The 11,138-nt window shown below is 38.3% G+C and overlaps 1 protein-coding gene across 1 annotated transcript in view; it reads right to left on the bottom strand.

Annotated features, from left to right (window-relative positions):
- Positions 1–1,370: 1,370 nt before the first annotated feature.
- The window catches only part of SLC25A40 (solute carrier family 25 member 40), a 38,183-nt gene continuing 28,415 nt past the window's right edge, over positions 1,371–11,138 (bottom strand). The window contains exons 10-12 of the mRNA XM_049769093.1: positions 9,277–9,358; positions 2,485–2,565; positions 1,371–1,523 (exon numbers count right to left, since the gene is read on the bottom strand). Of these exons, the coding sequence (XP_049625050.1) occupies positions 1,411–1,523; positions 2,485–2,565; positions 9,277–9,358 (276 nt within the window). The 3' untranslated portion in view covers positions 1,371–1,410. The remainder of the gene's footprint in view (positions 1,524–2,484; positions 2,566–9,276; positions 9,359–11,138) is intronic.

The following is an 11,138-nucleotide window of genomic DNA, read 5'->3' as shown; positions in this document are numbered from 1 at the left end:
GTCAGTCTAGCATATTAATGTGAGAGACATAAAACCAAGGAAGATTTTGGAAGTATTTTGTATTTTTTAATGATGAAGTATTTTAATTTCCATTTTGTTAAAAGAAGCAATAGGACTGACATGGAGCAGTAGGTCTGGGGTACAACAACAGAAAGCCAGTTCTTTCCCATAGTACTTAACTACCGCCTTCATCTGGTGCTGGCCCTCATGGGTGAAAGGTTAAAACCTTTTAGACTGTTAACCACTTGCCAGCCTCTTGAAGGAGAAATGTCACGAGTCCAATTCCAAATACCTCAGATTTATTATGTATTGGATTTGAATTAACTTTTGGTCATATTTTGTTCAAAATTTTACTGTTGCTGACCATTTTTTGGGGGAGGTATGATTTACAGTTTATAAAGCTAGGTTCTAGAGAATTTCAGCTAGAGATAACTTTTAATATAAGACTGAAACCAGAGGCCCTTCCTGTGCCAACACATTATTTTACAAATACAATATTTAAATATAATATTTTTTACAATTCCCACCTAAGTTGATAGACGTGAAAAAAAATTTTTTTTTTGGTTTTTCGGGCCACACCCGTTTGATGCTCAGGGGTTTCTCCTGGCTAAGCACTCAGAAATCGCCCATGGCTTGGGGGGACCTTATGGGATGCCGGGCGATCGAACCTCGGTCCTTCCTTGGCTAGCGCTTGCAAGGCAGACACTTTACCTCTTGTGCCACCTCGCCGGCCCCAGAAGTGAACATTTAATAAATAAAATAATTTTAAATGCTCTCTTGTAAAAACAGATAATATGGGGACTTTATCAAAAACAGCAGCAATTATATTAGAAATGTCATTATATTTTGATTCAGAAAGGTAAAATTAAGAAAATCTCTAATAACTAGGCTAAAAGACAGTAATGGGGAAATCGTTTAAAAATAGATTTAAATTAAAATAAATAATAGATATTTTATAAATGTCAATGTTAAACACTGCCTACCTTCTATTATCTACTTAATTAAATCATTATTACATGATTTAAATGTGTATGAGAGATTGGGGCATTTTTCTTCTAAACATTCCATATCAGCACATATTTCAAAATGTTTTGATGTATTGACATATTGCCAATAAGATTAAGTTACTTTAAAACCTACATTAAACTCCAAGAGATTAGTGCTTTTGTAGCTGAGGAATAATGTTATTACAATGTGTGTGATTTCTGAAACAGCCATTTCAATATTTCAAAAACTGTAATAAAATTTTGTTTTTAAAATTAAAATTAGGTCAGAGATGCAAAGTAGAAATTACTGTTCACATAAATTAGAAGAAAGCACACTTCAAAAGATATAAAATCAATGTAAGATAGTGACGGAAAATATTTTTCTTATTATTTTCTATGGTTGTAATTTCATGATGAAACAGCATCACTGGTATTGCTTTTGAGTATTTTGTTTCTGGAAAAAATTCTTTCCATATTCATATGTACTGATCATAATGGCACAAGCAGGAGCAATTTTAATCAAACGAGGAATCAGGCCTGAAAAAAAAGTTTACTTTATTTTAAAAAACTTAAATGCTTTCAATCTAATAATTATCAAATTAAGTGACATACTGGTGTCTTAAATTGACAAAGACAGCAAACTGTTCACTCCTAATTGCCTCACTTCAATTCCATGATTATATTGAAATTTCATCTCAAGCTTTCATTTAACCTTATTTTTTTGTTTGTTTTTTGGGTCACACCCAGCGGTGCTCAGGGGTTATTCCTGGTTCTGTGCTCAGAAATCCCTCCTGGCAGGCACGCGGGACCATATGGGATAATGGGATTCGAACCACCAGTGGTCCTAGGATGGCCGCTTGCAAGGCAAATGCCCTACCACTTGATGCTATCTCTCTGGCCCCTCATTTAACTTTTATTTTTAACTCACTATAAAGATATTTTAAAAGAAACCATAAATATGGAATATTTTCAATGCTTTTCTACTGGAAGTTAATTTAAGGTGATAGTTTAAAAGAATGATTTAAAGAACCAAGATTTATAAAGTTATTGCTAGCTAAGTTTTAGACATGTAATATTTTAGCACCTGTCCCATCACCATTATCAACTTCTCTCCATTAGTGTTCCCAAGTTCCCTCCTGCCCTTTCAACCTGCCACCTTGACCGGCACATTTGAAAGTTTGGATCTCATGTCTTCAATGTTTTGACTCTGTTTTGGATATATAAGTTATATCCTTCCCCACATTACCAATATACTCAAGGCCTCTGACCCCTGCTCCCTCGCTACTTCCTCACTACTTCCTTACCCCATGATTCTTTCCTTCTGTCCTTTTCCCTACACTCTGGAGTCAAGGGTGATCTAGGTACCACCACCCTTTACTACATTACATTCCTTCTTCCAGTTATTCTATATACCACCGATACATGAAATCATCCTGTGTTTGTACGAGAAGGTGAAAGATTTAAAAGTAAAACAATTTGGTAAGCTAAATACTTTTACCTGCAAATAACCCAGAAATTCCATTCTTAGCAACAATGTTCTTCAGTATAACCCAGGTTGACAAATGTGAAGGCACAGGATCTAAATGTAAATAAGAGGGATACAATTGTAAATTAGCACTTGATTTCTAGTACAGCTTTAACATTTTTATTTTGGCTTTTGGAAGTATAGCATATAATTTTAAGAATAGGCTGGGCCTGGAGAGATAGCACAGCGGCGTTTGCCTTGCAAGCAACCGATCCAGGACCAAAGGTGTTTGGTTCGAATCCTGGTATCCCATATGGTCCCTCATGCTTGTCAGGAGCTATTTCTGTGCAGACAGCCAGGAGTAACCCCCGAGCAGCGTTGGATGTGGCCCAAAAACCAAAAAAAAAAAAAAAATAGGCCAAAATTTTATTTTTAAAAATTTGCATGAAATTAGTAAACCGCAGGCACGAGGCATATAACTTGAAAACCTGAAGTATGTGCTTTGCCTGTAAGAGGCTCAGGTCCAATCCCAAGCACTACATAGTCTCAAAAGGAATAGGAGTAGCTTACTCCACTAGGTGTAGCCCTTGGGCACGTCCAGCTGTAGCCCAAAACCCAAAGACAAAAAGTAGCAAAAGACTATATATTTTAAGCTGTGTAAGACTGGATACAACTAGGGATAAAATGAAGGGTTTTGGTGAACTGATAAACGTTTAAGTTTGGATGTAGATATTCTTTATACTTTTTTCCAAGTCTTAATATATTTTTTGTTCTTTTCAGTGAAGCAAGATAGTTTTATTTAGAAAAATGTAAGAATGATAATAAATATCCCTCTCCCTCCTTCTCCCTCTCCTCGTCTCTTTCTTCTTTCCTCTCTCTCCTCCCTCTTCCTCTCTCCCTCTTACTCCTTTCTTCTTCCCCCCTCCCTCCCCCTTTCCCTCTCATTCCCTCTCTCTCTCTCTCCCCACTCTCTCCCTCTCCTTCACTATCTCTTTCTCATCTCTCTTATCCCAATGGCCCAAATACTACAAATATTAAAAAAGAAAAAAAAAGAATGATAAATATTGCAGGTTGTGATGTGGGCAACAGAAAATGCATCTAAGTCCTAAGTACATTTTTATATAAAAAATTTAAAACTGTGTAGAAAAGGGGGCCGGAGCAGTGGAGCAAGTAGTAAGGCCCAGAACAGACTGTGGTTCGATCCCCTGGCATCTCATATGGTCCCCCAAGCCAGGAGTGATTTCTGAGTGCATAGCTAGGGGTGACCCCTGAGCGTCATCAGTTGTGGCCCAAAAGTAAAAAACAAAACAAAACAAAACAAAAACCCAAAAAAACCTTGTGTAGAAGAGATTCATGTGATTCCCCAAATCAACAAGAAGCCCCAGTAAATTTTTTTCACTAAATAAGCACACAATTAAATCTTTTTTCTAAAATGAGATTCAAGATAAACAATTCCTTTTTTCTCCCAGGTGAAGCACTATTTAATTACAAATGTTTTGAATGGCCATACCAGTTTTTTTTTTTTTTTGGTTTTGGGCCACACCCGGTAATGCTCAGGGGTTACTCCTGGCTATGCGCTCAGAAGTCGCTCCTGGCTTGGGGGACCATATGGGACGCCGGGGGATCGAACCGCTGTCCGTCCAAGGCTAGCGCAGGCAAGGCAGGCACCTTACCTCTTTGCGCCACCGCCCGGCCCCGCCATACCAGTTTTTAAACAAATTTAGATTAGGTTAATCTCTCCAAAGTCCACGTTTATACTATTAGTGGTAATTTATGTGCAACTACTTAAAATATCCAGAACACACAAAAAACAGGATTTAAAAGTCTGCAAAAACATTGGTAAGAAAAGTTCAAATATAAAAGTACTAATGACCTGCTCTTACACAAGTTTACCTTCAAAGAAGATAGTTTAGTTTATAGCAGTACATAGCTTTATTTTTGGTTGAAAAGTGGTCATACTATTACATGAACAGTATGAAAGCTGGCAGGCCAAAGATAGTTAAAGCATGGCGTAAGATCAACTGGGTGATAGGCAAATAACTTGTAGATTTTATTAATTTCTGAGTGGTGCACTATAAACCTTTGTAGAATTGGCACAAACATAACTCACCCTTAAGTATGATCAACAGCATACTGTTGTGGAAAAAAAATCTCTTTCAAAAATAGCTTAATTACCTCAAATTTCAATTCTATAAAATACCAGATTATTTATGGAGACAAATGAGGTCTTGTACTTTAAGAAGTGATATTGTCAAGGAAAAAGAGATAGTATAGTTAAGGTGCTTGCCTGGTATGTGGCTACCATGGCTCAATCCTCGGTCCCTAGAGTTTAGTCCTGAACCCAACCAGGTGTAACCTTAAAGAAGCTATCTAACCAAAACAAATAGTATAACTAGAGCAACCCAACAAAAAGGACATTTATTTTAAAACCAGAAATAAAGAATTCAGGAATGTAATTTAATTTTTCTAAATGTCAGTGACAAAACATTATATTCCAAGGTGGGAAATTTTGCTTTCATTTCTATTTCAATTTTGGAAATAACTGGTAAAGAAAGGGCCTGGGGATTTCTATTCTTTTTTATTTATAATATTTTATTATGAATTATGACAACAAAAGATGCAAAGAAAGAGGATAAAGTAAAGTTACAGTGGAAGGACAATCACCCATAACATAATTATCAGAAGAAGTCCCCTTGCTGATATCTTAACTTTGAATTTTCACCAAAGAAAGTTAAGATAAATAAAACAGAATCCATGTGCAATTACTTTTTCCCTCAAGTCCCCAGATTGTAGCACATTATAATATTTCTTAACAGCACACAAGGCAATCTAAAGCCATCAAACTTAGGTAACTCCTTAAACATTAGAGGCATAGTATTTTTTACATTTCCATGTACATGCATATTAGCTTAAGTTAACCTCAAATTTTAAGTGGGTGTGTTTTAAGGATTAGAGTCAAAGGAGCACAGTAAAAACGGTGTTAGAGTGGCAATTGTTGTTTGCATAGGCCCACCAAAATACGAGAGGCATGGAAAGGAATAGCCTTGGCCTAAATACAAAGAGATCCTACCCCTGAAGTTTCCTGGCATAAGACCAGCTCTAGGCCTCAGGAAAGTTATCGTTCGCTCCAAGACATTGTCCGTAGCGCCAACACACTTATCACACAGTCTCTGTTGTTGGTCTCATGTTTCTGTATTAAAGATTCTGGAATCTGCATGTCCTACATTGAAGTCATGATGTGGAGTGCCTTTTCGTTTCACCTCACCATGAAAGGGGAATGCAGGAAGCCCTGTCCTGTAAGCAGGTTGTTGTTGTTAAGTCTTCTCAGTGTTAAGGGAAGTCTCTTTTGAGCAGGACGATGTCTGAGCAGTGGTAGGGTCTTCCGTGGTAGAGGATTGCTTCCAGATGATGTTATAGACAAACCTCACCATAAAGGGGCAATACAGCAAGCCCTGTCCAGTAAACAGGTCATTGTTCTTGTTGTCTTCTCAGTGTTAAGGGATGTCCCTTTTGAGTAGATCGATGTCTGAGCAGCTGTAGGGTCGTCCCTGGTACAGGAATGCCTCCGGGTGATGTTATATACAACCTTGGATGTTTTGTAAATGTCTTCTGTAGATCAAGGGGTAAATGGAGAATGCCCATTCTTCTGAGGCCTGTGCCAGGTCGTTATGTCAATGTTCAGGGTGTAAGGTCTCATTGCACTACAAGATTTGTGAGTTCCCATTTCTATTAGATAAGAACTTATTGGTATGTATAGTATTTTCCTATGTTATTGTGCCTACGCAAACAAGATATAAAGCCACGTGGTGCTATCAGATATATGGGGGCATAAGAACATTTCCAACAAGACCCATGACTTGGTTCAAACATAAGTATTAAACTGAGGGATTCTTTCACACCAAATTCCATATTGAGCAGTTCATAAAGAGAAGATAAAAAACATGGGGGGGGGGGATAATCACTGTATAAGAAAGTATTTAGCAAAAGTTATAGCCGTCAAAGAAAACACCCATAAAATGTTGAAAAGATATGTGTCCTTTTTATGCCTTTTAAAATAGTTGGGTGGGTGTTAACTCTAGGGCACCACTTTGGTCTGTGAATTAGGACTCAATAGTACTTAAGTTAGAAAGGGTAAAAAAGGAGTAATGATGATAGGAGTTAAAGAAGTTAAAGAGAAATATGAACTTATGAAGGGGTATGCAAAAGGGCAGAGTACAAAATGGACATTCTGCATACATAAAAACATAATTCAATGATAGTGAGTACTATTAATGTTTCTTGTGAGAGTACTATTAATGTTTCTTGTGCACGCGGGGGCAATAGCCCCCGCGCGATTTTGAAAATGTAGACTGGACAGAGATTACCAGTGCCAGCCAAACCTCCTCCTGCTAGACTCCCGGCTCCCAGGAAGGAGAGATCCTTCAAGAAGCTGGGAGAACAGAAGTTCAGAGCCCCACCCAGACCCTCCCTAAGGAGCCGCATGGATAGTGGGGGAAGGCCTAGGGTACCTTCAAACTCCACCAAGGGACCCAACTCACCGGCTTGCCCAGGGGTGTGGCCCGGGGAAGCCCTGGAGATCTGGAGCAAGGCGGCAGAGGGGTGCTGGGGTTACCCAAATCCCGCACCCCCCCCCTAGGCCTGGCCAAGCAGGCCTCCGGCATGGCGTGGGCCTGCCAAACCTCTTCCTGCTAGACTCCCGGCTCCCAGGAAGGAGAGATCCTTCAAGAAGCTGGGAGAACAGAAGTTCAGAGCCCCACCCAGACCCTCCCTAAGGAGCCGCATGGATAGTGGGGAAAGGCCTAGGGTACCTTCAAACTCCACCAAGGGACCCAACTCACCGGCTTGCCCAGGGGTGTGGCCCGGGGAAGCCCTGGAGATCTGGAGCAAGGCGGCAGAGGGGTGCTGGGGTTACCCAAATCCCGCAACCCCCCTAGGCCTGGCCAAGCAGGCCTCCGGCATGGCGTGGGCCTGCCAAACCTCTTCCTGCTAGACTCCCGGCTCCCAGGAAGGAGAGATCCTTCAAGAAGCTTGGGATTTCTATTCTTGTGGAACTATTTCTTTTCATGTGGAACTCTAACTAGTATCATTTATTTATTGAGAATTTATATATAATATATTATTATATTTTAAATTATATATTTATATATTTCTAATTTGGGGGGCACATTACAATGCTCAGTGTTTACTCCTTGCTCTGTGCTTAAGGATCATTTCAGGTGGTGCTGGAGATTGAACCTGAGTTGGCAATCTTTAAAGCAAATGCCCTACCCACTGTACTATCTCTGGCCCCTCAAATAATCTTTTAGTAAGAGGGTAAAATTTATATAGAGGAGTACTGGCAAAAAGAGTTACTAACTAAAGGTTAGCCATGAAAAACTTTTAATGAAATCTCTAAAGCAGATATGGGAGAAACTTCTATGGTTCGGGGCTATGTGGATATCTATACCATGAGCCAAACAGTACAGGTTTGAAGAATCTGTGTCTGTCCCATCATTTCCTACAGTCATTTCAATGGCCATTGATTTCTTGGTCGTTTTCAATGGATTTCAATGGCCGTTGATGACTTGCTCAGATGTTCCTCAAGCCTGCTCCTACCGTGTCTCTTGCCTAGTGTACCAACACAAAAAAACACTCCTGATTTTAAGCAACTTGCTGATTATTAGTTGATTAGCTGATTATTAGTTTTGTAAACCTATTAACTGATTATCAGTTCATTAGCTGATTATTAGTTATTATATTTTGAGCACAAAATCTACACTTAGTTATTACCAGATTTATCAAATCATAACAACTAGCTTACAGGTACAACTGAAACCCTCTGTATATTTCTTCCCATACCTTAATTGTTTTTCAAGAGTAACCATTCTTTTTTCTTAACCTTTCTCATGCTCAGTGTTTCAACCTTTATCAAAATGTAACATATTCATAAACAGCATATAACACATGATTTTAATGCTCTTAAACTTTATAAAAATGATATTACATTGAAATTAACCCAGATGTGGTTACTTTTAGGATTATGTTTGAGTGTAGCTATCATCTATACAGTAGTTATGACTTAACTGAAGGAAGATCTGCTAAATACCTTATTTGGGTTATTTTTTTTTCTTTTTTTGAGCAGTGGTCTCAAACTCGCAGCCCACGGGCCGCAAACGGCCCTCCGTACAACATTTTGTGGCCCTGCTCTAGAGGAATCTTTTTTTGTTTTGTTTCGTTTTAGTTGTTTGGGTCATGCCCCCCAATGTTCAAGGCTTACTACTGACTTTGCACTCAAGGATCACCCCGACTTTGCCTCCTGCGGCCCCCAGGTAAACTGAGTTTGAGACCCCTGTTTTTGAGCCACACAGTGCTCAGAGACTATATATATATATATATATATATTATATATATTGTTTTTGTTTTTGTTTTTTTTTTGTTTTTGGTTCACACCTGGCTCAGGGGTTACTCCTGGCTCTATGCTCAGAAATCGCTCCTGGCAGGCTTGAGGAACCATATGGGATGCCAGGATTCGAACCAATGACCTTCTGCATGAAAGGCAAACGCCTTACCTCCATGCTATTTCTCCAGCCCAGACCATATGTTTTGATGGAGACTGAAGAGTGGGAGACAATTGTGTGCAAGGCAAGGGCCCTACCTGCTGTACTAATTTTATGGCCATAAGTACATTTATTCTGACATATTTTAACAGCTTATTAGTTTCACTTATATAAGGAAGGGAATTAGAGAAGGGAATCTTGTTTTTCTTATTTTAAATATTCCTAAAAGTATCTTAAGAGAAAAAGAAAAAAAGCATGGAGTCTTGAAACTATTTTAAAATAAACTTACTTTTATGACTTTCATATATCCAAAACTGCGTCTGCTTCTGTGTTTTTACCACATCAAACGGTAAAGTTACAATAGCTGCAAACTAACAAAAAAGTAAACTTGATTAAATATACCTTTAAAATGTTCCAATACAGTTTAACATTCTTCTAATCAGAATATCACTTTTCTAATTAGAATATCACTTAATAAGAATAAAGAGCATTACAACTGAGCTTAAAATGAAACTAGTATATTTAAAGTGAAACTTTTTTATTATTTCAATATATTTTTTTTGGCTTTTTGGCCACACCTGGAGGTGCTCAGAGGTACTCAGGTCTTTACCTAAGGAGTTATTCCTTGTGGACTGAAAGCAACTATCTAGGATGTCAGAATTTGGACCAGAGTTGGCTGCATGCAAGACAAACACCCGGCCCACCATACTACTGCTCTGGCCCAATATATTATTTTTTCAAAATTAATTTTAGGGGCTGGAGTGATAGGACAATGGGTAGCACAGCAATCCCCCAAACATTGCCAGCCATAACCTCTGAGCACTGCCACGAGTGTTCCCAAAAACAAGAAGCAAAATATAAATAAAAATATATCAACAAGATGGGGGTGGGGGAAATGAATCAACAAAACAGATCTGATCTTTCTGGCTCCCAATAATGACACATATAATTTTTGATGCATGTGTGTACCTTTTTGTTTTGTTTTGTTTTTGTTTTTTTGGTTTTTGGGTCACACCCGGTGATGCTCGGGTTACTCTTGGCTGTCTGCTCAGAAATAGCTCCTGGCAGGCACGGGGGACCATATGGGACACTGGGATTCGAACCAACCACCTTTGGTCCTGGATTGGCTGCTTGCAAGGCAAACGCCGCTGTGCTATCTCTCTGGGCCCGTACCTTTATTTCTTTACCACACAATATAACACAAATTATCCAGCATCTAGTGGGCATTTCAAAAAATTTAGCAAATGTTAAAAATAAAAAGAATAGAAAATTAAGTCTACTGGGGTTGGAGCAATAGCACAGAGGATAGGGCATTTGCCTTGCACACAGCCAACATGGATTTGATTCCCGAGGAGTGATTCCTGAGCACAGAGCCTGAAGTAACCCCTGAGCACCGCCGGGTGTGGCTCCAGAACAATAGCAATAAAAAATTAAATCTAAAGAAGATGAAGTTTCAACCTTTCATTATATAGATCCTTAATTTAAACATATCTATCAAGTAGTACAATAGTTCATAAATCATATTTTAAAATGCCAAAATAAATCAATGAGCATTTTAATAATGGTCTAAGATAAAAAATTTTTAAAAATAACAAATTTCTTCAATAATCTTATAACATTTCTGCTATGTCCATAAAAGAATTATAATCTCCGGGCTGGAGTGATAGCACAGTGGTAGGGCATTTGCCTTGCACGCGGCCGATCAGGATGGATCTTGGTTTGATCCCTGGCAACCCCTGAGCATCACAGGGTGTGGCCCAAAAGGTAAAAAAGAAAAAAAAATTATAATCTGCTCTTGTATTTTTACTGTCACCCCACATTTAACTAAATTGCTCACAAAATGTCAATTAATATCACTTATATTGCAAGTCATCCCTAAAATGAATTCATATCAAAGATCTTAGATAAAGTAAAATCAGTTTCTATCTCTATATTTTGTAGAACTTTGTTAGAAACAATGTGTTAAAAATTAAACTTTGTCACTTTATAATAATTTTTGAAGTCAATGATTTTCAACTTCTGGTAGAGCAGTCTAAAGAATTTTCCTGCCAATGTCCAGAAACGTACTGCTACTTAACATGGTATACTCAGATCATGTAACTGTTCTGTAATAAATGTTCACTTATAAACTCCTTAAAAATTATTGTTAAT

Source organism: Suncus etruscus, chromosome 1, assembly GCF_024139225.1.
Source record: "Suncus etruscus isolate mSunEtr1 chromosome 1, mSunEtr1.pri.cur, whole genome shotgun sequence".
In the NCBI taxonomy this organism is placed as follows: domain Eukaryota; kingdom Metazoa; phylum Chordata; class Mammalia; order Eulipotyphla; family Soricidae; genus Suncus; species Suncus etruscus.
Note: the sequence above shows the minus strand (reverse complement) of the source record. Positions and strands in the feature narration are given on the sequence as shown.